At 42.8% G+C, this 27,995-nt stretch overlaps 1 protein-coding gene across 4 annotated transcripts in view; it reads left to right on the top strand.

Moving 5' to 3' along the window:
* Positions 1-27,995, top strand: part of SLC66A2 (solute carrier family 66 member 2) — a 115,166-nt gene that overhangs the window by 8,574 nt on the left and 78,597 nt on the right. For 2 of the 4 annotated variants that reach the window (XM_084850064.1, XM_084850063.1), the window contains exons 1-2: positions 9,737-10,906; positions 13,337-13,673. In XM_084850064.1, coding sequence (XP_084706190.1) covers positions 13,444-13,673 — 230 coding nt within the window. In that variant the 5' untranslated portion in view covers positions 9,737-10,906; positions 13,337-13,443. Of the gene's footprint in view, positions 1-720; positions 7,591-9,736; positions 10,907-13,336; positions 13,674-27,995 lie in introns of those variants that run through there. The other 2 variants (XM_084850061.1, XM_084850062.1) reach the window with 2 other exon arrangements.

The following is a 27,995-nucleotide window of genomic DNA, read 5'->3' as shown; positions in this document are numbered from 1 at the left end:
TGCTTTTAAATTTTAATTTGTTTTATGAAATATGATTGTAAATTACCTTGAGGGCCAGCTAGGAACAAAAATAAATATTATACCAGGAGCTCACATTAAAAATTTCAGAGGGTAAAAAAGCCTTATTATAACATGAAATTGGGATATGCAGTATACCAGGGGTAAGCAATCATTTTCAGGCCGTGGGCACATGTGGCAATTTGATAAACTGTCATGGGTACCACCACAAAATTGCTGCCATTGGAGCTGTGGCAAAGGACAAGTTCAAAAGACTGAGTACAAGGCAGAGGTGTGGTCTGCGCCTCAACATACTAAGCAATTCCTTTGAACAAAGAATTTTTAGCACCAACAGAAACCTATTTCACAGCAATCCCATCTGCCAGTACGAAAATGTGTCAATTTTTTTTTTCAGTAGGAGGGGTAGGGCATCTTGGTGGGCATCATGTTGCCTACCCCTGCAATATAGCTTCAATCAAGGTTAGCAGTTCAAAACTAAGGGACAGCCTGGAGCTGGGATACCTCCACTACAGTATGGAGATGAGAACTGGGGTCCAAAGAGCAGCTTGTGCTACAGTCAGGGCCAGAAATATTGGAACAAAGGTAACTGTTTTGGCAGTTGGCCTCTGTACACCACCACATTGAAGTTGAAAGGAAACACACCCAGGTGGGAGCGAAGTCAGGACTTTCAGCTGTAATTCAAGGGGTGTGACAAAAGTGGGGCACCAACCATTCAGGAAGTACAGCCAGTGGCATACACACATACCCATCGTTGGTGGCTCATAAGTAATGGAGCAAGCCAACATCATTTCATACTTAAGGATCGCCTTTAATACCTGGATGAAAATCCTTTGCAGTCAATGACTGCCTGAAGTCTGGAACCCATGGACATGACCAAATGCTGAGTTTCCTCCCTCGAGATGCTTTGCCAGGCCTTTACTGCAGCTGCCTTCAGATGCTGCTTGTTTGTGGGTCTTTCTGCCTTCAGTCTTGTCTTCAGTAAGTGAGAAGCATGCTCTATTGGGTTGAGATCAGGTGACTGACTTGGCCACTGAAGAACATCCCACTTCTTTGCTTTGAGAAACTCTTGGGTAGTGTTTGCTGTATGTTTTGGGTCATTATCCATCTGCAATATGAAGCGGCATTCTATCAGTTTGGCAGCATTCGGCCGAATCTGAGCAGAAAGTATAGCCCTATACACTTCAGAATTCATCCTGCTGCTTTTATCAGCAGTCAGGTCATCAATAAACACCAGTGACCCGGTTCCATTGGCAGCCATACATGCCCATGCCATAACACTGCCTCCACCATGTTTGACAGATGATGTGGTATGCTTTGGATCATGAGCTGTTCCTTTCCTTCTCCATACTTTTCCCTCCCCATCATTCTGGTACAAGTTAATCTTGGTTTCATCAATCCAAAGAATCTTATTCCAGAACTAGGCAGGCTTTTTTAGGTGTTTGCTGGCAAAGGCTGATCTGGCCGTTCTGTTCTTGAGCGTTACTAGTGGTTTGCACCTTGATGTGAAGCCTCTGTATTTACATTCATAAAGCCATCTCTTGACTGTCGATGTTGACAATGACATGCCTACCTCCTCAAGAGCATTCTTGACCTGGCTAGATGTTGTGAAAGGGTTCCTCTTCACCATGAGCAGGATTCTGTGGTCATCCACCTTAGTTGTCTTCCGTGGTCTTCCAGGCCTTTTGCTGTTGCTGAGCTTGCCAGTTAATTCCTTCTTTTTCAGGATGTTCCAAATTGTTGTACGGGCCACTCCCACTATTTTTGCTATCTCTCTGATGGATTTATGTTGTTTCCTCAGCCTAATGATGGCCTCCTTCTCTCGCATGGACACTTCTTTGGACCTCATGTTGGGAGTTCCAGTGAACAGCTACCAAATGCAAATGTAACCCTCAGAACCACCTGCAGGCCTTTCATCTGCTTGATTGGTCATGGGGTACCCAGGAAACAGGCCACACCTGGCCATGCAGCTGCTTATCAACCATTTGTTCCATTACTTATGAGCCCCCATGATGGGTGTGTGTGTATGCCACTGGCAGTACTTCCTGAATGGTTAGTGCCCCACTTTTGTCCAACCCCTTGAATTACAGCTGAAAGTCCTGACTTCGCTCCCATCTGGGTGTGTTTCCTTTCAACTTCAATGTGGTGGTATGCAGAGGCCAGCTGCCAAAACAGTTATCCTTGTTCCGATATTTCTGGCCCTGACTCTAGCTAGTAGAATTTTAAAAATCTTCTCTTTGAATCGCTGATCCCTTTGCCATATCACACAAACTGCTTTTAAAAACTTCAGTTTCAAAAGCATTTTTCCTTCTGGCAGGGAAGGGGGAACTACTCTTCTAGAAAAAGCAAGTTTAAAGCCCCCTTGGACTCATAAAACTGGTTTCACAGTTTTTAGATCCTTGCGATAATGTCTGCAAGTAATAAAGGTCATATATTTAAATGGAGCTGTCATTCCCTAAACAGGAATTATTTAAATAAGGAATGCCTGGCAACCATAATTTAAGGGTGACACATTCTCTCAAATGTTCCTACTCACTCTTGAGTACACAGATGGCTTGCACTCACTGAGGGAAAATATGTCAGAGAGACTGGCAGGACAAGTTATACCGGTGTTGTACATTGTAACCATTTTTCTCTGAACTTTCTGGGAGTTATCCATAAAACGTTTGGATAATCAGAGATTTAGATGAATTGGGATGGTATTTTCCTAGGGCCACATGTTCATATTTACAGAAGAGAAGCACTATATATTAGAATTATTATTCATAATTGTGTGCATGGTGCTTAACAAACTTTATCACATTTGTCTTCACAGCATTATTTGCTACATCATTAATTGCCAACATTTCCATTTCACAAAAGGGAGCGTGGGGAGGAAAGAATTACTTACCCAGTGCCACACAGAAAATTCATGGCTCATTTAATATCTGAATCTATAGATGTGGCTGAACTGCCGGCAGAAGACTGAATTTCTCTTCTTACTACTATTTAACATTTATTTTGGTCATGAATATGCTGAGCACTGAAGTTATGGGGGATCATTATTGTTAGTATGATTAATAATTTCTCAGAAAACCTCAAGACAACATACAACAAAATTAAAACATACAAAGGTTAAGACCATGGAGGGAGCAATCCTACCGGGATAGGCGGCCACCTCTGAACTTGGAGGCGACCGCCTATCCAATGCAGGGCAGGAGAAGTGCGGAGGGCATTCACGGCTAGACAGCCCATTTCAGCTGTCTAGGCACAGGAAGTGGGAGTGGGGGAAGTGGCGGCCGGACGACACTTTGGATGTGCTGTACTGGCATTTCTGAGTTCCCTGCCCTGGCACGCCCCCAGGAAGCCCCTGTTTTCACTGCTCTGCACGCCTCTTCTGAGTGTGGGGCTGTTGTACGCTGCCTGCAAGGGGTGTGCGTGAAGGTCGGTTCTCAGGGAACCAACCTTGGCATGTGGGCTCCGAGCTGCTGACTAGTGGCCATAGGATTGTGCCCTAAAACAGTTATTCATATTGCAACTAAAATGCAACCACCCCATAAAGCAACTGGAACATCAGTAACAATCATAGATAGTTAAACAGCATAACTCAACTGCTGCATTAAAATAGCTCATCGTATGCCATTGACTGCCTGGGAATAGAGGAAAGTCTTGATCTGGCACTGAAAAGCTGACTCTGGCAATGTCAGGAGGACCTCACTGGAGAGAGCATGTATCCAGCAGTTTCATTCCATTAGCAGGCAGAGGTCCAATTATGGGAGGTGCCTCTGCCTGATACTTAGGGATCCCCCTTCCCCCTCACCACAGCTCACGCCATTAAGGAGCCTCTGTGTAGAATTTCTGAGTGGTTATGGGGGCTGTTAAGGGAAGTAGGGGGTGGGGAAATCTACTTCCAAAAACTCCCTTCTGTGTGATGTTTTATGCACCTAAAGACCCATGTCTTAGATGGCTTTTTACCTACATTACTCAGAAAAGACAAAAGATAAGGGGGGAAGTTGGGGATTGGCAAATGACTTGGGAGAATTAGGGAGAATATCGAATGGCAATGGAAGGTTGGGTTAGAGAAGGCTAGCCAGCTTCTGGAAATTCCACATCCAACCAAGGAACTTTGGGTCAAAGTGTACTATTCTGCAACTGGGTCTGACAGGCACCATGAGTACTGTTCTGAACTATTGGGTTCAGGAGGGCTCCCCCTTCAGGATTGATTCCTTCCTTCCTTCCTTCCTTCCTTCCTTCCTTCCTTCCTTCTTTCTTTCTTTCGGGATTACCGTGACTGGAGTGGAATGTTAGGTGGGATATTATTATTTATCGTTTATAAAGTGCCTAACATTTCTGAAGCACTGTGCAGAGATTAAAAGATAAGGCGGCCTCTGCCAACAGGCTCACAGTCTAATTCACATGATACAAAAGGAAAAAGGAATGGGTAGGAAGAGAAAATTCAGGCACCAATTATTGAAATTACATATTCTCAGCAGTATTATCTGATCTGGGCAGGTGGACTTCCCTGTCTATAAGTACACACACAACACAGCATCCCTTAGTCCTCTAGCCAGTTGATGGGCTCAGAGTATACTTGCTTTCAGCTCTGACGTCTCTGGGCAAGCGAGAAATGGAGCAGAGTTCTTTCTGCCAGGAAAGAAGCTCCCTGTATCTGCTTCTTCTCTGGCCAATAAATGGGTCCAGGCTGGTCTTCCCCTTGCATGTCAAGAAATTGTTCCTGGAAGCAGGGGGGCGCAGTCTCCCAGCGGCCCTTGGTCCCCTGGCTGGTGGCAGAGGCCAGTGTATGCAGCCCCAAGGCCAACAGGGATAGACTTTTGTTATAAAGACAAGAATTTTTTTTCTTGGAAAGGCTTGGTAGATGGGTTTTGTTTCACAGCAAGGCTGCATGTTTTACATTGTGAGCCTCAGTAAGGACTTTCGGAGCCATATGATGGGATATATATCCTAAAATAAATAATAAAAATTACTTGGAAGTAATAGGTATCACTGGGACTTTCTTCCAAGTAAATATGGCTGGGACAAGGCTGCAGAGTTAATATTAGAGGTTAGGTTTTGTGGAGTGCTAAGTGAGGAATTTTGTGAATTTCCATATTTTCTGTGATTTGCATTTTGCTAAAATTTCCCATTGCCACTAAACCAGAAGAGTGCTTTCTCAGTATGGATGTGCAAAAACTAATTGTGGTTATATTGGGGAAGGTGACAGGAATACTTGTAGTGAAATTATTGCTAGGATGCTTTGTTTAGTCGCCAGTTTGTTTGCAGGGCTCAGGCGAGATACCTGATTTATATCAATAGATAAGAAAACAATAGTCTGTTAGAACTGCATGTGGGCATGTTGATGCATAGGGTTGTACCCAATGTTAGTCTAACTTAGTCCCATTCATTTCAGTAGGTCTACTCTTAAGTAGAACTAACATTGGATACAACCCATAGGGTAAGGGAGTCTGATATAGCTGTTGAACAGAAGGAATACTGTGGATTTATGGTCTTCATTCTCAAGCGTTCTGTCACTGAAGAATTCTGAAATAAGATAGGACCTCATATCTTGGAACCATTGTATTTAATTTATCAATTTATGAGTTGCCTTTCAGCTCAGATCAGGCCCCGTATGTTACTTACAATTGAAACTTAAAACAATTAAAAAACTTGGCCATGTTTTTAGGTGTCTAAGCATCCGGATTGTACATAGTAATATTCCCGCCTCCCCTGTTAATAGCAGCTTTTGGGAGACTATTTAGATCAGATTTAGCTTTGATTTACCTTTAGCTCTGATCAGAATTGGAGCCCCTCAGCTGCTTAAAAGTTGTTTGTCTTTAAAATCAGGAAATCCTTCATCACATCTGTTTTGCCCCCCAAAAGCCTCAGTAGCTGGTGTGTACCATGTGATAACTATCTGTCTTAGTAAATACTAACTGATATATTAGTAGAAATTGAGTTATTGAGGGATGAAGCTAGCTTGTTAGGTTGGGGCATTTGTAAAGGGAGTTTGGATTTTGTACTCCACCGTTCATCTCCTGCCTTCACATGGCTACAAATATTTAGCTCCAGCAGGATGTTTCTTCCCTATTGACAAAGGGAGAGAAAAGGGAACAATTTCTATGGGGCTGGTTGAATCTAGCTTCCACTGTGGATAACAGAGAACTGCAGTCTTTGCCCGCAGTTCAGGGGGTTTCATCATACTTGGGCTGTGATAGAAGCAAGTGTGCTAGAACAAGATGCATGATGAGTGTCACATGAGATACATGACCTCTAGCAACTCTGAAGTATGTCCTGCTACTTAAACTAACATTAACAGCTATTTATGGAACAAAGCCTTTTCTAATGCTTCTTCTACCATATAACTGTAAACTAGTTTATAACTGAAATGCATAAAACATTCCAGTATTCTCACGAGACTACATCAGATACTGTTTAAATAAAATTCATGGCACATTCTGGGTCTTTTTCAGGTGTCTGGTACTACTTTCTCATCAGATTACACATATTAGTATCTGGCTTCTTGTATACTGAGTTTACTGAGTTTCATTTCTGTGTGATAGCACTCTGCAGTGTAACTAAGGAATAATGGATGTAAATCCATTTTCACATAGTTAATGGGATATAATATCTGTTCAATGTTAGAAGTCTTTGAAGATGACAAATCTTTGTAACTGGAATGCCACAATAGTGCTTCTCCCTAGGATCTATAAACCAGAATTTCTTAGTTTGCAGATGAATAGTATGGTGACTGATGTGGGTGTCTTGAACTGCAGTGTAATGGAACTTTTTCTGAAATTGGCTTGAATGAAAACTTTAACGCCGGAAAGGAGAAACAGGAGGCCAGAATATTTAACATCAAATAGGCATCTAGGCACATTGCATTGAAACTGATGTTAAGAACATAAGAAGAGCCATTCTGGATCAGACCAAGGGTCCATCTTGTCCAACATGTTGTTCACACAGTGGCCAACCAGCTGCCCATGAGAAACCCACAAGCAGGACAGGAGTGCGACAGCACTCTCCCACCCATGTTCCCCAGCAACTGGTGTACATAGGCATACTACCTCTGGTACTGGACATGGCATATAGCATCAGACTAGTAGCCATTGATAACTTTATCCTCCATGAATTTGTCCAGCTCAGTCTATGCCAGGCGAACTGGCTGAATAGCCATCTGCCACTCTTCTCATAGCTTCAGACCATAACTGGCTACCCTTTTAGGTCAATATGTATGTGAGAAAAATGGCTGGAGTTGTGAGGCAGCCTCATTATATGTTCCTCAACCATCTTCAGCCCAATCTGGAAAGTAGAAGGTACTATTACTGGATCTGAGAGGGATGTGGGTACAGATCTTGAAAGGACAGGAGATAAGAATGAGGATGGTTTTCTAGCTTTGCCACTTTTTCCTGGGACAGAGGTTATGTCTTTAAAAGCTATTTACATTTGAATAGGTGTATTTCAACAGGTGTATTTCCACTGCCCTCCTCTGCAGAGCATCCTCATACCAGGAAATCTACATGTGTTGCATTTTGGCTGCTTTTGTGGTTTAATGGCATTGAAGAACCTAAAGAGGTTCTAAGTATGAACACCAACTTCTAGGTAAGGAACTGATTGCAGCTCCAGGACTGATTATATTACTTTATTGAAAATATTTATACTCTGCCTTTTGTCTCTTACAAGGTTTCCCAAGGTGGCTTGTATACTATATACTCTCACTCTGTCCAGTAACACCCCCCCCCCGCAATAGCCTGCAAGACCACCTTGACTCTGCCTCATTTCACCCAGTGTCTAGCAAAAGACTTCTCAGGGAAAAATCTGTGATGCTGAGCTCACAAGGCTTTGTAATAGAAATCTCCCTCTTTGTGCTACACTTAATACAATTCCACAGTACATGATCTGTTATCTTGTCTATGGTGTATGGATTGTAAACCTCAGTCCTACACTTTCCCAAGACCCCAGCATTCCCAGAATCTTTCATTTTTGCTTGGCATCGCATTCTTAAAGGCACAGAGCTGCTGGAAAGAAAATGATGGCATCACTGAGATTAGATACAGCCTGCTCCAACCTGGTGCCCTCCAGATGTGTTAAGCTGCAAATCCTATCACCCCCAGCCAGGCTGGGGATGCTGGGAGTTGTAGTCCAACACATCTGGAGGGCACCAGGTTGGGGAAGACTGGCTTAGAGATGGAGCTTGATATGGCTGGTCCTACCTAAGGGAGGTCCTGGCCCCACTGCTGATCACTTTTAGATGGGCAGTGAAAACAGTTTCAGTGAGCTTTTGAAGAATAAGTTGTCTTATGCTGCTAGTGTCTTCTACAGTGCAATCCTATATGTATGTACTCAGAAGTAAGCATTATTGAGTTTAATGGGACTTTGTTGTTCAGTCGTGTCCAACTCTTCGTGACCCCATGGACCATAGCACGCCAGGCCTTCCTGTCCTGCGCTCTCTCCCGGAGCGTGCTCAAGTTCATATTCATTGCATCCGTGATGCTATCTAGCCATCTCATCCTCTGCCGTCCCCTTCTCCTTTGGCCTTCAGTCTTTCCCAGCATCAGGGTCTTTTCCAGGGAGTTTTCTCTTCGCATTAGGTGGCCAAAATATTGGAGCTTCAGCTTCATTATCTGTCCTTCCAATGAGCACTCAGGGTTGATTTCCTTTAGGATGGACTGATTTGACCTTGCAGTCCAGGGGACTCGTAAGAGTCTTCTCCAGCACCACAGTTCGAAAGCATCAATTCTTCGGCGCTCAGCCTTCCTTATAGTCCAGCTCTCACAGCCATACATTACTACTGGGAAAACCATAGCTTTGATTAGACGGACCTTTGTCGGCAAGGTGCTGTCTCTGCTTCTTACTATGCTGTCTAGGTTGGCCATAGCTTTCCTCCCAAGGAGCAAGCGTCTTTTAATTTCATGGCTACAGTCACCGTCTGCGGTGATCTTGGAGCCCAAGAAAGTAAAATCTGTCACTGCTTCCATTTCTTCCCCTTCTATATGCCAGGAAGTGATAGGGCCAGATGACATGATCTTAGTTTTTTTAATGTTGAGTTTCAAACCAGCTTTTGCACTCTCCTCTTTCACCCTCAACAAGAGGCTCTTTAGATCCTCTTCGTTTTCTGCCATTAGGGTGGTATCGTCTGCATATCGGAGGTTGTTGATAATTCTCCCAGCAATCTTAATTCCGACCTCTGATTCATCCAACCCGGCATTTCTCATGATGTACTCTGCATATAAGTTAAATAAGCAGGGTGACAATATGCAGCCTTGTCGTACTCCTTTCCCAATTTTGAACCAATCGGTTGTTCCATGTCTGGTTCTGACTGTTGCTTCTTGACCCTCGTACAGGTTTCTCAGGAGACAGGTAAGGTGGTCTGGTACTCCCATCACTTTAAGAATTTGCCACAGTTTGACTGTGTGGATCACAACAAAGGCTTTAGCGTAGTCAATGAAGCAGAAATACACGTTTTTCTGGAATTCTCTTGCTTTCTCCATGATGCAGCGAATGTTGGCGATTTGATCTCTAGTTCCTCTGCCTCTTCTAAACCCAGCTTGTACTTCTGGTAGTTCTCGGTTCGCATACTGCTGAAGCCTAGCTTGTAGGATTTTGAGCATCACCTTGCTGGCATGTGAAATGAGCGCAATTGTGCGGTAGTTTGAACACTCTTTGGCGTTGCCCTTCTTTGGAATTGGAATGTAAACTGACCTTTTCCAGTCTTGTGGCCACTGTTGAGTGTTCCAGATTTGTTGGCATATTGAATGCAGCACTTTAACAGCATCATCTTTTAGGATTTTAAATAGCTCGGCTGGAATACTGTCATCTCCACTAGCTTTGTTGTTACTAATGCTTCCTAAGACCCACTTGACTTCACTCTCTAGGATGTGTGGCTCAAGTTCTCCCTGGCAAATATGCATAGGATAGCAGCCTCAGGGTTTTTTTTTTTTAAGATTTGGTGTTTTTACTGATTTTTAAAAAAAAAAATGCTGTGTGTTTACTTTTCTTTTAAGTGTCGCCTTGAATATTTCATAGAAAGATGGGTATAAATGCCTAATAAACAAGAATAAACAAGAAATAATTACAAGGTATCCATCAGCTTACTGCATCAACCAAAGGTAATCGCAGTTCCTCCAAGGAGCAAGAATCGACAGACTGTACAGAAAAATATATTAGCATATCTGTCCTTAGTCTTCAGCACACACAAACAATAGCAATTTCTTCCTGCCAGTGCACATATCCCGTTAGAAATTTATTCGCTCTTCATGTGGTGGTGATGATGATGTAATTTGGGGGAAAGCATTTTCAAATCGGCCTCTTCCTGAGCGATATAGCAAGATGCTACAGTGATGCATTTGCTGCATTAAGACACATTAAGGCCTTTTTTCGCAAATCTTTCTCCCGTCATATCTAATGGGGGGACGGGGACTAGCACCAGCACCACCAGACTCCTCAATCTTTGCATAACTGGGCTGGCGGCTGGAAGAAGAATGTGCCCGTTCTTGCAGAACGCAGAGAACTGAAACTTGAGCGCCGTTTCCTCTTCCGAGGAGTGGGTTGCCTGCTAGGACCCAGAAGACACGGGGGCCAGGAGGGGGGCGGTTCTTTTCATTGACGGAGGCGCTTCTGGCTATCGTGATGTCACAGAGGCAGGGCTGATTTTCCTGCTCCTGGGTGCTGCTTCTGCTTATTGTCGCCAAATCGTTCGTGAAGGCTGAAGCAACGGCAGCTGTTCTGGGAGCGGCAGCAAACGCCAAGCTACAGCTGCATAGTGGCGTAAACGCAAGCTGGAGTAGGAGCGGCGGCGGCGGCGAGGAGGAAGAAGACGTGGGCTGGGGCCCGCCGCCGCAAGAGGAGATGCGCGGTTCTCGATCCCAGGGGCCCTCAGCAATGTAACCCGGGCTACGAAGCGGAGGCGAGAGCCAAGGTGAGGGAGGGGTGACGTCCCAAGCTGCCTCATTCCTGTTCAGGGGCTTCGATCCCCTCCACGGCGCTTTGCTGCTTTTCGCGGTGCGGAGGTAGTTCGGTAGAGTTGCTAGGAAGAGCGTGAGGGAACTCGAGGGTGGCATCGTTGCTTTGTGCTGGAGCAGGCACCAGTCGCTTTGCGAGAAGCGGATTCGCTCTCTTTCCGGGAAAGGCGGCGGGGAAGCTCTTGGAAGAGTTTTATGGCCCTCGCTATCAAGACCGAGGGTGGATAGCGTGCCCAACCACTGTCCTCTCAAGGGAGAGGGCTGAGCTGCGCAGAAGTCTCGGAGAAATGCAACTTCCCAGCAGTTCTCAGTAAATCATGTAGCGTATGTAGCAAGACTTACAGGTTATCTTAAAAAGAGGGTCTTGAAGAACTGCATTCAGCCGTTCCTGTGGACCCCAGCCCAGCCATAGTTGGAAGCAGCTGAGATGTTTCTTAAATCTCTTCAGTAACTCATGTTGCTGTTTCTTACCATTGGTAGTCTTCTGTTTCGTTTTAATTCCAGTAATCATCCTCCGCCCCTTTTACATCTGACAAGCAATTATTATGGTGATTAGATCTATAAGAATGTGTTTTTACCAAGGTTGCAAAGTTTAATACATCAGTTAGTTAGAAAGTAATTCTGAACCATTTTGACTTTTAAAAGGGCTCCAGATTCATTGGGCAACATAAGAAATACGTTATTTTGAATACAAGGAGTTTAAACAAGTGCAGTAGACAAGTGCTGTCTTAGAAGAGGCTCCCCTCCCTTCTCTCTCATACAGGAGGGCTTCTAAGATTATGCCTGCTGTGATACTGTGTGTGCATCATCTAAAAACAAAGCCTGCATGCTTTTTTTCCCCTCCAGTACTGTTATTTAGCATATGAACAAAACAACAGTAACTAGATTAAGGGTGCAATCCTACACATATTTAGGCAGAAAAAAAGTCCTACAACTCCCAGCGCTGCCCAACCGACATGGCTGGTTGGGAAATGCTGGGAGTTGTAGGACTTTTTTCTGACTAAACATGCATAGGATTGCATCCTAAAATTCCTATATAATGATTCTTAACATTTTGATTGTTCTTTTCTTTTTGTAAACTATCCTGGGAATATGACTAGATACATGGTGACTAGTCATGCTAAGATATAGGATGCTGTTTCCTAGAGCCAGAGATTGGATTCCAAAGCCTGCTTTGACTCGCCAATTCCTAGGCCCAAGTATCAAGACCATAGTAATATGGTACATGATCTATTAAACCATTTTTACTATGATTAACCTCAGAAACCAAAAATCTCCTAGCATCCTTTCCTTGTGGGTTGGGGAATACTCCGGAGCAGATCTGGGGAACATCCAGGGGGCTGCAGGGAGGAGGAGAGGATAGGGAAGTCCTGTTGTACAAGTGGACTTCTGCTTCTGTGAGGGTTGGATCCAGGCCATAACACTTTCTGAAAAAACTTCCAAAGAGGGGTTTATCAGCTCATAACCTGGAAATGTGTTGAGGCTTTCATAAGATTTTTTCAGCTGAAGGTGTCTCATGTTATCTACAGCCAGGAAAAAAATTGTATGATTGACCCTCTGGGAATTTAGAAAGAACTGGAACACTTTGATGTGAACTAAGTCGGTTACAGCAATCCAGAGCAGAAATCTCTAATTTTTATGAAGCAACTTTGGTTCTATTCCCAATAAAGTGGAGTGTACAACAAGCAAACCATTATAATGACAGATCATATTGTTTGTACTTCTATTGACTAAATAAGCCAGTGAGTTTGAGTGGTGTCTTCAGTCAGAGAATCAGTCTCTCAGCAGGTTTGTCCATACATTACACTCATGGTCATGGAAATAATGAGAAACTTGTTTCTCAGCCACGGAAGAGCCACTGAATGGCAAACCAACAGTAGTGTCTCACACAGTTATACTGACCCCTGAAAGTGGCCACATGTTATGTCTGTAAGTAATAATGGAAAATCTCCCTCTCCATGCTATACAATTTGCATGGTCTTGTTTACTGTATTAATATAGAGTAATGTGTTGACCCATAACTGCATTGTTTTGCTATATTTTGAGAGAACCTGGTATGCTGGAATCAGTATCATCATGAATGAGCAATTCATTTTATAAGTACTTTTATTTCATGAAACGCTAAAAAGCCTGTCTGTTAAGTTTTGATAAGTGTTCTCTGTTAGAGGATTTTATTTTTAGGAGTGGTAAACTTCCACAGATTTGGACTTAACAAAGCAGTTTGAATGGTAGAGTACACACTAGTTGAGACTTGACTTAAGTAGCTGGCTTTTCTTGCGTCTTTGTGGTTGGACTAACTTGTGATGTAATAAGGAGGTTGTTTTCTGTTCATGAGCTCAACTACTTCCATCCAAGTTTGAGTTTTTCTCCTCTTTTTGTTTTGTTAGGGTTGCATAAAGACTGACACATATCCTGAGGGAAGATTAGATATGAATAAAAACCAATAAAGCCTGAGGAGGAAGTGAAAGGAGATCCCTCTTCAGCAACTGCCCTGATGTTAAGGGACTTCATCTTGCCCATCATGGAAACAGATGGCTGGGAGTGGCTAGTGGCTCCGGTTCATCAGCTGATATCCTGGGGTGCATCTGCAGCCATGGTATTTGGAGGTGTGGTGCCATACATCCCGCAATACCGAGATATTAAAAGGACGCAGAATGCGGAGGGCTTTTCAACCTACGTGTGTTTAGTATTATTAGTTGCAAACATTTTAAGGATACTGTTTTGGTAAGTTGACTCCTCTAACAATATTAATGTTTTCTTTTTATTTGGTTTCTTGGGTGTTGATGTGAAGATACTGAGAATGAAATCTTTCTCTTAATATAGTGCCAGATTCAACTGCAGTGAAAGTAATTTGGCTGCTGAGTTGTTTTCTGAGGATTCCTGTCTCTGTCTTTAGTTAAGATGCTACATTTCAAATGTACATTGAACTTGGAGAGGATGCTTTGGACAAACTCAAATTGCAGTATTGCATGGAGGTTCATGGTTGTGGGTATCGGAAAACGTATATACTGTTATCAGCCCTGAGCTGCAAGATAGAGCAAGATATAACCCTACATAAAAACTCTTCTGTTGAACATATTTTGAAGTCTGCTATGGAGCTCTTAACACATAAAGGCCTACCACTTTTTAACAGCTAAACTGGCAAATGTAATGATTAAATTCCAGTTCCAAAAGGAATAATTGAATGTGTTGTGAAGAATACTTTAAACTAGACAGTGCGAAGGGCCAATTTGGATATTGCAACATTTCTACACTGAAGGAACATGAGACCTACATGTAGGTCATATTTTCTTCAACCTATGATTGACTGTGGCTTCTTGGAATCAGTGATTTTCCGGAAGATTTTCCAATGCAAATTCATCATTTGCATTGGAAAATTTTCTGATGCCCTAGGGAGATCTATTTTAGCATGTTTATTTCACTTTTATTTATTAAGCAACAAAGCCAAAATATGTACCCTATGTTAATCTTTTTGTCCCAATGCACCATAAGTATTTGACCTGAAATATCTGAGGGGGAAATTAAAGCGCAGTTAATGTAATTTAGATGTTATATTATGTAGACTTTTTTATTGGAATACTTGTAAAAATGTAAAGACCATAGCATGTACTTCCCTTACATAGTTGAAAACTAAGACAAAAACAAAGGTACTAAAAACTGTTGACACACCAATTAATTTTAGCAACCCAAATAACTGTGCCTGATATGCTGACAGCCACTCATCTATTTCAGCAGAGTTCAGCTGTCTTCCACTGAGGTTATTGGGGCACCTTCTGTTTCACTGTCACCACTTATTAATTCTTTTTCACTCTGAGACATATATGTATTTTAATGGCAGATATGTATTCTCTCAAATATGTGAAATGGATAATCACCTGAAAAACATTAATTACAACTTTGAAATTGCCAAGCTTGCCTAATATTGCATTTGAAATTGGCATACATTCATTTTTACTAATGAACTTAAAAAATGGAGAAATTTTCACAGAAAAATAAAGCACTGGAAACTTTTCCACCACAACACTGCTTGGAACATCTGTCATACACATACACACAGTGAGAAATACGTTTGAATTGCCCCCATACTATGATTTACATGCAGATGTATCAATTCCTATACCGAACTACCTTCTCTGTTAAAAACAATTGTGATATTCCTAAGAGACATTATAATCTTTATATAGTTTTTGGTGTGATACATTTAAAAATATTTATATTCGGTCTTTGCCCAGCTTTTCATTTGTATTAGTGGGAAACTAATGTAGAAAAGGTTTCCATGTATGACATTGGATTTGAATCCAGGTCCTAACTCTACTCCACTCTCAGCTGCAATATACTGGCTGTTAGTTGAGAGTGTGCAAAATAATATTAAAAGTGTCAGTTTTGGTTCCCAAACACAAAGTTTCAATTGTACTCCCATTTTTAAAAAAGTATTTTCATGGGAGACTAAAGTAAACAGACTATGGAGTTACAAGTGGTGTTGCAAATCTCTTACTATCCAAGTGGGCCACAACACGCCTTATATAGCTCAATTACGTCCTTTTTATGTTGTTTTTCCATCCATTTGGCTGCAAACATATAGGATCCTATGTATACATTCTTGCAGTGTCAAGATCTTAGACTTTTATTAATAGTTCTTATTTTTGAATTGCTTTACACTCTGCTCCTGAAATAGTCTGTTGTATTGCTTTATCCAGTTTCAGTTAAGGCTGGAGTTCACAAAAAGTGAAAATTTTGGCACAGCTGTTGGAGGGCTGTACTTATAAGGAACACAGTAAATCTCTGAGACTGCCTGAAAATAGGTGATCCATCCAGCTTTTTCCTAAAAATCCTTAGGGCTGCAGTATTCACTGCATGACTTGTGGCCCTCCTAATAAATACCACTGTTTTTAGTTCTAATATTTAAAGCTAGCATAATTAATCCTTTATGTGGTGAACTTTTCTTAAGGATAAAGGATTGTTTACTTTGTGCACTGATAAAAATGCAGGTGTATATTCCTGGCCAGCAACTCATTTTATGGGATCCAGTCTGAGAATGGGATGGAGGTTGGTGGGTTCAAGCCCTACCAATCATCCTTAAAATAGATTGCAACAGCTACCACTTGTTCCACACGCCTCTCTTACGTCACAGTTGACAACTGGAGGCTTAGCTGAGAATTCTTCCAGGAGACGGATTTAGTCCATGATTTTACAGTTACTGATTTCTGATGTATAGTGTTCAAATGTTTGGGTGATTTGAGCAATGAGTGCAGTTGACTAGTGTGTATTGTTGACAGGTCTTTTTAGAGGTTGTACTCTAGTAATTGTGTTGGAAAGTGTATAGCTTGATTTACCATAATTCAGATGCATCCTTTTGTAATAGTAGATCACATAATCTTCCTCTTGATATCTTAGTGTTAAAGGGACCTAGATTTGGAGAGGAAAAAGTTTCCATTTAGACATTTTAACACTTCAATCCTTTGCATGTCTACTCAAAAGTTATCTGCATTGAGTTCAATGGGACTTACTCTCAGGTAAGCATGTATAGGATTGCAGCCTAAAGATATTTGTAGCAACTTATTGGAGATAATAAAACATCTTGTTTGATTATTGAGTTGATCTTTTAGCATTGCTAGACTGTTTTGGGTTATCTAGTATACCTGCAAGAAAAGCCACAGCTCATTAGACATGTGGCACATGTCACCCTGGCATATGTCTCAAATATCTAGTATGTATAAGCATATTTCCATTTTTATGAAGGTCTGGTATTTTTTCACTGGTTCCATTTATTGCTTAGGATTTAAGCCTTAGCTGTAGTACTTGTTCTTATAACGGTATTGCCATTTTAACTTCTAGTCTTGTGATTATTTGCTGCCCCGGTTTTCTGAAGGAAATAGGTATTCCTACGTGTACATGAGAACTTGCATTTTTATTTGGAAAGTAAATCAACATCTAATCCTTGTACTCTGGCATAAAAAGTAGACATCACAAACTAGACAAGTACATAACACGAAGGGCACATCAAAATAATAATTGTTACTGTTCAATAGCCCTATTATCAATCTAATCTTTGGAAATTATTTCTAAGTGTAACTTCTGCTATTTTAGGAGGGGTTTTTATGTAATTCTAACGTGAGGAAGTGCTTTGAGAACATGTTGTTCTTAACTTTCCTGTTCTCTAATAACTTTTTCACTGACAATCTGAATTCCCAACAATACTTTTCTAGCTGTGTAGTTCCCAGAATGAGGCATGCTACTTTAGACCTAGGTATTTCAAGGTGGCACAGTTTCCCAACAATATATTAAAGAAACCTTGTACTAGAAATACATTCTCAGCTTTGACACCTTTTTGATTCCTGATATTACCCTTGTGCACTCTTCTACACTTCTGATCCAGTGTAGGGCAACAACCTGTATTTTTAATTTCTCCACTGCTTCCCACCTCCCTTTTCAAGGGAAAGCTGTGGTATTGTAAGCTCTGAGGAATTCTAAAATCGGAGGATGCAGGAAATAAAAGGCCCAACCTCCCATTTCACTTTGCTTCTGGCTTCCCCAGGGTGCTGCTGGCAGCAGTTTCTCTTTCCTGTTCTGGACATTTTGTCTTCTAGCGGAATGGATCTGTTCAGCCAGTGGGTGTTTCGGTTTTGCTTGTAAAAGATTGTTCTCTGTTTACAGGCTGTTTTTGGCAGGAGGCTCAAGAGGTCACAGGAGGTTCAACAAGTCAGCCCAACCAAAACCTTTAGGGGTTTGGGGGAGAAAGCTACAGTTCCATCTGCTCAGAAATAAGCCCTGTTGAGTTCCATAGAGCTAACTCCCTGGTAAGTGTGTGCAGTACACACTTACTCCCTGGTAAGTGTGTGCTGTTTCCCGCCTCCCAGCTGAGCAGAACAGAGGAAGCTGAAGGAAGCTGCTTCAGCTGGTCTTGGGACTATAGAAGCAAGCAAACTCCCAGAGAGCGAGCAAACAGGGGGAGCAAACAGGAGTTGGCCAGAGGAGATGCAGTTGCAGAGGAGACAAAGGAGACAAAGGCAAAGAGGCAAGTGGGCTGAAGGAAGCCCAGAGGGCTGTCCTTTTCCTGCTGAGTGGCTGTGAGCTCACCAGGTGCTCCTGAGAGCTCCAACTGAATTGGGTGTGTGTGGCCTGAGTACTCCCAGCAGCTGTGTGGGCAGGAAGCTTCAGTCTGTTCCCCGCCTCCCAGCTGAGCAGAGCAGAGGAAGCTGCTCCAGCTAGTTTAGGGACTATAGAAGCAAGCAAGCTCCCAGAGAGTGAGTGATCAGAGCGAGTGGACAGGGACAGCAAACAGGAGTTGGCCAGGGGAGTTTGGCAGGGGAGGTCAAGAGGGAGGCCCCTAACATTTTTATTTATTTTATTTTAACTTTTTTTCATTAAAAAAAATTATTTGTCTTGTTACACACACTTCCATACCAGTGGGACTCTGTTTTTAACCTGCAGTGAGTAGAGGACCAGGCACAGACTACTCTAGAACAATCAGAAAGCTAGACACAAAAAGGGAACAGAGACTATGGAAGGACAAGACTCTCCAGTGGTGGTGACCTGCAAGGTGTGTGCCGTGTTTGTTTTCTTGCCTGAGAACAACATGGCCTACACGTGCAACAAGTGCAAGTTGATCACACTGCTGGAAGATAAAGTAAGAGGACTGGAGCGGCGAGGGTCGACCCTCCAGGGAATAAGAGAACACGAAGAGTTCTTGGACAGAACAGTGGAACTACAGCAGCAAAGCAATGTACAGGAGTTAGAAGAGCAACAGCAAGCTGAGGCAGAAGAGGAAACTGCTGAGGTGAGGAAAAATGCAGTAGAGGATACTCCTTGGAAAAGGGTGACAGGAGCAGAAGAACTAGAAGACACTCGGCACCAGTGGAGGCTGTGGAACTAGAGAACCGTTTCCAGGTACTTGAGGATGAGACTGGAGGACAGCCTGCAGAGGAAGAATTACAAGGGAACCAGCATGAGAGTGAGCAAGAGGCTGAAGGTCAGCCAAGCAGAGGCGTTGAAACCAAGGCCTACAACAACAGAAAGAGAAGAGTAGTAGTAGTGGGAGACTCCTTGCTGCATGGGATCGAAACCCAAGTATGGCACGAAGACCCGTGGACTTGCCAGGTATGCTGTCTCCCAGGAGGACGGATTAAAGGCATGACTAAAGGGTTGCCTGCACTCATAAAGCCCACTGACAGGTCTCCCTTTCTTCTCATCCATGTGGGAACAAATGATACTGCCAAGCGGAGCTACAAAGAAATCATGTCGGACTTTGAAGTTTTGGGAAGGAAACTCAAGAACTTTGGGGCCCGGATAGTTTTCTCATCCATACTTCCAGTAGTTAGAAGAGGGATAGAAAGGGAAAGAAAAATACTCCGGGTGAATGACTGGCTACGAAGGTGGTGCCGATGAGAGAGATTTGGATTCTGGGACTACGGGCTATACTTCCTGGAAGATGGACTGTTGGCAAGGGACAGGTTGCACCTCACAAAGGATGGGAAGAATGTGTTTGGCCACAGCATGAAGAACTTTATCAGGAGGGCTTTAAACTGAATCCTATGGGGAAGGGAGATGTAAAGTTGGGGGTAACAATGGACGAAAGCTTATGCACCGCAACGGAGAGAACAGCTCTAGTAGCTCCCAATAATAGTCTTCAGACACATGTAGGAAGAAAGCCAGACCATGAAGCACATGGTCTTTGATGTCTATATACTAATGCCCAGAGTATGGGAAACAAACAGAACAAACTTGAACTCTTAATAGAGGAGGGAAATTATGACTTGATAGGCGTAACTGAGACTTGGTGGGATGACTCTCATGACTGGAATGCAGCAATTGAAGGATATAACTTGTTCAAAAAGAACAGGAGGAACAGAAAGGGAGGTGGGGTTGCACTGTATGTGAAAAATACATACTGTATCTCTGCACAGAAATACAGGAGGATGAGCTTGGTAGCCTCATCGAGAGCATCTGGATCAAAATAAATGGAGCAAAGAATAAAAGGAAGCTGGTGGTCGGAGTCTACTACCGGCCACCCAATCAAGGAGGATGAAACTTTTGAAAAGCAAATAGCCGATGTTTCAAGGAAGCATGATGTAGTAGTAATGGGGGACTTCAGTTTCCTCGATATTTGTTGGGAGACAAATTCTGCAAAACATGGCCCCTCCAGGAAATTCCTGACTTGTGTGGTGGATAACTTCCTCCTACAGAAAGTAGAGGAAGAAACTAGAAGATTGGCTATCCTTGACTTGATCCTAACCAACAGAGATGACTTAGTGGATAAAGTAGCTGTTACAGGAACTCTGGGGGAAAGCGACCATGTTATACTTGAGTTCATGGTTCTAAAGGAAGCAAAAGCTGCATGTAGCCAAACGCGTACCCTGGATTTTAGGAAAGCTGATTTTAATAAACTCAGAACAATGATCAGTAAGGTCCCATGGCAAGCGACTCTAACGAGAAAAGGAGTCCAAGATGGGTGGGAGCTTTTAAAAAAGGAAATTCTCAAGGCACAATTACAAACAATTCCAACAAGAAGAAAAGATGGAAGACAACAGAGGAAGCCAATGTGGCTTCACAAAAAGCTTAGATATGGCCTGAAATAAAAAAGTACACCTATAGGAAGTGGAAAGAAGGCCAAGCAACAAAGGAAGAGTGCAGGCAGGTAGCACAGAATTGCAGGGATGGCATCAGGAAGGCTAAAGCTGAGAACGAGCTGAGGTTAGCGAGGGATGCTAAAAGCAACAAAAAAGCTTTCTTCAGCTACATGCATAGTAAAAGACAGAGGAAAGAAATGGTGGTTCTGCTGTTAAATAAGGGTGGCAAAATGATAACAGATGACAAAGAAAAGGCAGAGGTGCTCAGTTCCTACTTTGACTCAGTCTTCTCCCAAAGGAGGGTCTATGACTGCCCCCCCCCTGCAAAGGTGAAGTACAGGCTGAAGGGACAGGATTGCAGCTTGAGATCAATAGGCATATGGTCAAGGAACACCTAATTACTTTGAATGAGTTCAAATCTCCAGGGCCAGATGAACTGCACCCTAGTGTTATAAAGGAATTGGTAGAAGAACTCTCAGAACCACTGTCTGTTATCCTAGAGAAATCATGGAGGACGGGTGAAGTGCCAGATGACTGGAGGAGGGCTAATGTTGTCCCTATCTTCAAAAAGGGTACAAAGGAGGAACCTGGCAACTACAGACCAGTCAGTTGGACATCAGTCCCTGGGAAAATTGTGGAGCAGATTATAAAGCAATCCATTTGTAAGCACCTTGAAAACAATGCAGTGATTACTCGAAGCCAACATAGATTTGTCAAGAACAAATCCTGCCAGACGAATCTGATCTCATTTTGTGATCAAGTCACCTCCCTTGTGGACTGTGGGAATGCTGTAGACATCATATACCTCGACTTCAGCAAAGCTTTCGACAGAGTGCCCCATGATATCCTGATGAGCAAACTAGCTCAAAGTGGGCTAGATGAAACAACGATCCGGTGGATCCACAGTTGGCTACAGAATTGGACTCGGTGCTTATCAGTGGGATCTTCTCCAACTGGGGAGAGGTAACGAGCGGGGTACCGCAGGGCTTGGTCCTGGGCCCAGTGCTCTTCAACATTTTTATTAATGACTTGGAGGAGGAGGTGCAGGGAATGCTGATCAAATTTGTAGATGACACAAAATTGGGCAGGATAGCTAATACTTTGGAAGACAGAAACAACATTCAAAGTGATCTTGATAGATTGGAGCGCCGGGCAGAAAACAACAGAATGAAATTTAATAGGGATAAACGCCAAGTTCTGCACCTAGGAAAAAGGAACTAAATGCACAGTTACAAGATGGGGGATACATGGCTCAACAACACTACAAGCAAGAAGGATCTTGGAATTGTTGTAGATCACAAGCTGAATATGAGCCAAGAATGTGATGTGGCTGCAAAAAAGGCAAATGCTCTTTTGGGCTGCATTCATAGAAGCATCGCTTCCAAATCCCGGGAAGTACCAGTTCCCCTCTACTCAGCTCTGGTTAGGCCCCATCTGGGCTACTGTGTCCAGTTCTGGGCACCACACTTTAAGAAGGATGCAGACAAGCTGGAGAGGGTTCAGAAGAGGCCAACAAAGATGTTCAGGGGACTGGAAACAAAGCCCTATGAAGAGAGACTGAAAGAACTGGGCATGTTTAGCCTTGAGAAGACTGAGGGGAGATATGATCATGCTCTTCAAGAACTTGAAAGGTTGTCACAGAGAGGAAGGCCAGGATCTCTTGTCAATCATCCCAGAATGCAAGACACGGAATAATGGGCTCAAGTTACAGAAAGCCAGATTCCGGCTGAACATCAGGAAAAACGTCCTGACTGTTAGAGCAATACGACAATGGAACCAATTACCCAGGGAGGTAGTGGGCTCTCCCACACTGGAGGCATTCAAGATGAAGCTGGACAGCCATCTGTCAGGGATGTTCTGACTTGGATTCCTTCATTGAGCAGGGGGTTGGACTCGATGGCCTTGTAGGCCCCTTCCAACCCTACTATTCTATGATTCTATCAACTATCAAGTAAGGGATTATTCATACTTTCTGTGCAGCCAAATACAGGGAGGCACCTGTGTAGGAATAGCACCATACTTCCACCTTGCCAGCTGGCCTCCAATCCTCTATCACCGCCCTTTCTCAGTCTCCACAAATAAATGCAAGTAACTTCCATTCTGTCCCAATGGAACTGTTGAGATAAAGTAAAGCACTCTTGGTCAGTGCTCTCAGCTTGTTCTTTCATCAACATATTACATTGAGGACTGTTATTTTTGGCTATTGGATGGTACAGAAATGTAATAAATAAATAAATAATTTTCCTCCCTCAAGCCAGTTTTCATTATTGTAAGTAAAGAAACCATTTATTCTCTCATCCATGAATCTTAGTGCAAGAGCCTTTCCCCACAATTGTAATTGGGTTAAGGATGATCATTTAGGTAGCTTTGCTGTAGCACTTTTGTATCTAAGGCGGAGCCAGGAACTTGGATACAAGCCAGATGTTACTGAAGAATCTGCTTCTCTGTTGATTGTATTACATTGTAGTTTAAATCCTGCATCTGACCTTCAGAAAGAACTGGCTACTATCCAGATTTTTCTTTCTGCATTGCCTGAAGGAGAGTTGTATGGATGCTGTTTGCTTTGTAGGTGTGTGTTTTGTAGGTCTGAAATTTTAACTCATTAGTTGCGTATTTAAAATGTGGAAACCTAGTTGGATTTTCATTAGAAACATTCACTTTTAGAAAGGTGTTGAATTTTTTTTCAATAATTAGAAATAGCCTCCATACATTCAGCCACAGGTACCATTTGGAGAGGGGAAGATGAATCCATTGACCATTCCTGTGTTTTTTCAAATCAATGTGACGATTGCTCAGGAGCATCTCTATCTCTGGCCAGCAGCATATTGGTTCTATGCACTAACTGGCTATTGATGTAAAGTAACTGGGCCTGTGCATAGTAGGTGCATGTGTCAAAAGCATAAATCACTTTGATCAATGAGTGTGTGCATTCATTACCCTGTCCCCATATAACTGATGGCGAAGCAGTTTTGCTTGGGGGGGGAGTTATGCTGTTGTAGGCACCTTCTTAAGTAAAACCCAGTTGGAGGAGTGCTCACAATGGAAGACTGTATACATAACCACCAAGACACATGGCACGCCTCCATACACAAAGTATTGGGGGGTGAATATTGGGCAGGAGTTGTGTGTCTCTTCACTAATGACATCACACATTATTATTGTTATTATTATTAATAATAATAATTGTCACATTTGTATGCCACCCTACCCCTTATCCCAGGACTTTAGCACAGCGTGCATGGGTTTATCCCATTTCATCCTTGGAGCAACTTTAAGAAATAGGTTAGGCTAAGAGAGAATGAGCTTTATGGCTGCGTGGGGAATTGAACCCAGGCCTCCCTGGTGCTGAGACAATGCTTTATCCAGTACTGTACACAGTAGCTAACTGGTGCCTTTAACGCTTGTGCAGCCCGATTGAGGTGAATGGGTGGGAAAGGCCTGTGTAATTGGTCCTGCCCACATGGCGCAAGGCATTTAAATGTTACAGCAGCACTATGACGTGAACCCACAAAACGTGGCTCCCATACCACGGCTATATTGTATAAAGGGCACCTACAGTGACAGTGGATGTGATACCCAGGGAAAGAATTACAGGGCATCCCGTGTTTGGGTAACACATTTGTCCTTACAGCTGAAGTATAACCTTGAGGAAATACGTCTGGACTGTGTGCAGCAATGGGCTACAACTCCTGTGCATTTTGGGGGGCTCATCAGTTCATCAAAACAGCAGAACTGAGCAGTAACATTTTCCCTGGCAAATACCACTTTAGGCTTCCGTTAGAGCAGGGTGGGGAACCTACTTTTTCTGTTGAGAGATGCATCCCCTCAGGGACAATCTGTTAGGGGACCGAGCCTAGCAGTTAAAGATTGCATGTTTGAATGATTCTCCCCTAACTTGCCTGTAGCTTTCTCCCTGATAGCGTTTTCTGTGAAAAAGGAATTTTCTTGGGGAAGCATTTGAACATGTAAGCATCATAGAACGCATGCTTTGCATGCAGAAGGTCACAGGTTCAATCTTTGTCATCTCCAGATAAGGAAAGATCCCTGGCCGAGACTCTCGAGAGCCCCTTCAAGTCAGTGTACTATACTGAGCTAGATGGTCCAATGGTCTGACTTGTTTTAAGGCCATTGCCTAAGTTAAACCTGAAATGGTGTAGTCCAGGAAAAGCTTTACCACTTGAGTCTGCCTAAGTTGGCTCTTAGTCAGCACAATAAATGTTCATTTGTGTCCCACTGTTGCACACAGTCTAGACATCTTCCCTTAAGGTTATGCTTTTGCTGATCATATAATTGGCCCTGATAATGGCTGAAGGTGATGCCTGCGCTTCAAATGTAGAAGTTGTGATGCAGAGGGAAATTATATCTTAATGCACAAGGCTTGTTGTTCATGTCATGAGGCTTATCAGCAGGGAGATGAACCAGACTCTAAACTGAACTAAAAAGCTGGTTCACAGAGTTGTTTGAATGAACTGCACCTCAACTAAAAGTCTGCCATGTTGACAGAGGTGTGAACTAACCTTTTTCCACCCCAAACTAACAGTCCCAGTTAGTGCCGGAGAACTTTAAAGGATTCTAAGGAAGGTTTTGAGTCATAGAGTGAGGAAGACACAAGCTAGGTTTCCCACGAATTCCTTGGAGAAGGAAACAATCTCCAGGGTGCTTGCTGCAACAAGAGCAGTGTTTGATGCATCAGGATCTGAGGTGTATTCAGTTTTGGTTGGGGAAGTCTAAGGAAATTAGGGCAAGTAGAGTGCGAGGGAGTAGGATTGGGGGGGAATTTAGGGTAAATAACACTTTCAGGAAAGGCTCAAATAAAAGAAGGCAAAGAGCCACAAAGAATTTAAAAACAAACAAGTTTAGGGATGCAGGGCTTAGTATGACACACAATCAAGAAACGTCAGGCACATCTTCCTGCATGCTTTTATACAGGAATAATTTGGGAGGCAGGTGCCAATGAGGTCTGAGCAGCCAAAGTAGTCCCAGCTATTCTCATTTAAAAGGCAAGGCAGAGGTACCTCCAGAGAAAAATGAAAGGGTGAGCAAAGAAGAAGCAAGTTAGAGGTGGGGTGGGAAGACTATCTTTCTCACATAGTACAATCTTCTCAAAGAGAAACTAGTCTGTACTTCACAGTCTATATTTCTAATTCAGACAAAGGTGGAGAGGCAGTGTTAGGCTGGACATTCCTTCCTCCCCCACCCCTAATAGCAAGAAATGAAGATGAGTAAGATTCTGAAGTAGTAGCTCCTTCCTTTTTATACCCAGGTAGAATGCTGTCCTGGGAAGGATAACTGAAGATACTGCCAAGAAAGTACATTTTGCAATTTTCTTTGCTAATCCACAAATATATATATGAAATTTTAAATGAATAAAACTGGTTACTGAGAATCTTCCTTAAAGCCTGCTCCATATAGCCAAAATACCCAAATTTCTCTTGTTAGTACTCTGTTCACATTATGGCCAATCTGGCCCTGTTTGAATGTTCTCCTGTCTCTGCATAATTGGAAGGGGTGGGTAGTCTGGTGGTGGTGGTGGTGGTGGTGGTGGTGGTGGGCATTGTTTTTCTGTTCTTTACGAAAGCACAACGGAGATGTGTGTTCCAGGTTTGAAAAGGTTGCTTGTAGAACTAATTTTTTTTTAAAAGAGAAAAACAGGATCTATGAAATAGCAGCCAGTGGAAGGCAGCCTCATTTGTGTGAAGAGCTAGCTACATGGGTGCTCTCGTGCTTGAGTGTTTCATGAGGGGAGCATTCAGCTCCTAGATAATTCATGTATTTGTTTAAACTAGACAGAAAATCATAAAATGGCACAGGCATGGAGAAGGGAAACTCATATTGCTCATCAGCTGTGTGTGCATGAGAGAGGGAGACACAGAGATCTAGGTCACACCCTGACATCTAGTAAATTGCTGCCTTGCTGATTGAGGGCTTCTGGGTCACAGCTAAAAATTAATATTATTTTACTAATTTAATAACAAAGGGCTCAATGTTATGTGGGATAGAGCAAATTAGGCTTAAAAGAACAAAGCATACCCACAAGTTTGCAGTCTTTAAAAATATCCCAAAGAGTACAATAGAAAGGAAAGGGACATGAGCAAGGGGAAGCAGCAGAGATTCAAGGTTAAATGTTTGATGAATACTGTTTCAGATGCAGTTTATTCAAAGAAGTCTTACTATTCTTCCAGGATTTGTGAGGATCCATTTGTTACATTTTTACGGACACTGTTGTTTGGGCAGACAGGGTTGTGTGACATACCTGTGTCATTTGTAGCTCTTTCGGATTTTGAAGTCTGATCCAGCTATTGAGATCTGTGTGCAAGAGCAGGCTTCCATGTGCATATTACTTACGGGAACAAGAAAGGTGGGTGTAAATACAATAAACATCAGAATATGCATCCAAGGGTTGATACAGCTTATCTCTACGTTATTGCTTCAAAGGGAAGTATGTTCAAAGACACATCCCCATCCTGGCAGAACTAGTAATACGTAAATATCCCTTTTTCCTGCAATGTGAGTTTGTTTGGGATGCATGTGTCTGTTTGCCCAATGGGACCTGGGTGTTCGTAATTTACTCAGTATGTTTACTCATGCAAACAAATGTAGAACTGACTCCCAGATTCCTGCAATTGTTGTTCAGACTTGGCAGTATTTAGAAGAACAATCTTAATGCTAATATTGAAGGGCAGAGGTTTGAATTCAAAGATGTGTGTGTGCATGTGACTGAAAACACTTCTTCTCACATATGGGGGGGCACTGATTTTCTCTGCTCCTGGGTGATGGCAGCCCCCCCCCCCCACATATACTACATCACATACTGTTCTGGAGGGTCCCCAGAATCTACAATAGAATGTTCCCAGAAATTACTTTGATAGATGCTGAGAGTAAAAAAATGGAATTTTTGGTGCCTATTGCTGTTGCACCCTCTGGATGGCTTTTCAGAGGGCATGAGGAACTGCAGTGGGGAAGCAGTGCCTTCCCATTCTCCTCCCTGCTCCCCAATACATAAGCAGAAGTGTTGCCACTAACCCAAGCGGATTTTTGGGTGCAAGTCATTGTATTCATAGGCATATGTTATAGCTGTATGCTTACAGTACCTTCAGTGTACGGAAAACTGCATACCATTGCCATACCTCCTAACATAGGGGTGGGGAACCTTTTTTCTGTTGAGGGCTATATTCCCTCAGGAATAATCTGTAGGGGAATCCATGCCAACACATGGGCGGGGCTGAAGCTAAAAGTGGATGGGGCTCCCCCCCTTTCTCTTTCTCTATGCCATCCTTTAGGGCTTACTAACTAGTTATAGGGTAATAGGACTGTTTTTCAAAGTTCTGTAAAACATTGACTGACCTAAGCCATTGGTCCTCTACCATGTACAGTATTTCCCTATTCAAGAAAGGTCAAGACACATTTAAAATATCTCTTTATAGAGCAAGAGAAGTTTATAGAAAGTTAGTGGCAAGTCAACATTGGTTGGCTAATTTTA

This window comes from Heloderma suspectum, chromosome 4 (genome assembly GCF_057233095.1).
Source record: "Heloderma suspectum isolate Gila_16-S chromosome 4, 16-S_ref, whole genome shotgun sequence".
NCBI classification, from domain to species: domain Eukaryota; kingdom Metazoa; phylum Chordata; class Lepidosauria; order Squamata; family Helodermatidae; genus Heloderma; species Heloderma suspectum.
This window is presented reverse-complemented; position numbering and strand designations above follow the sequence as displayed.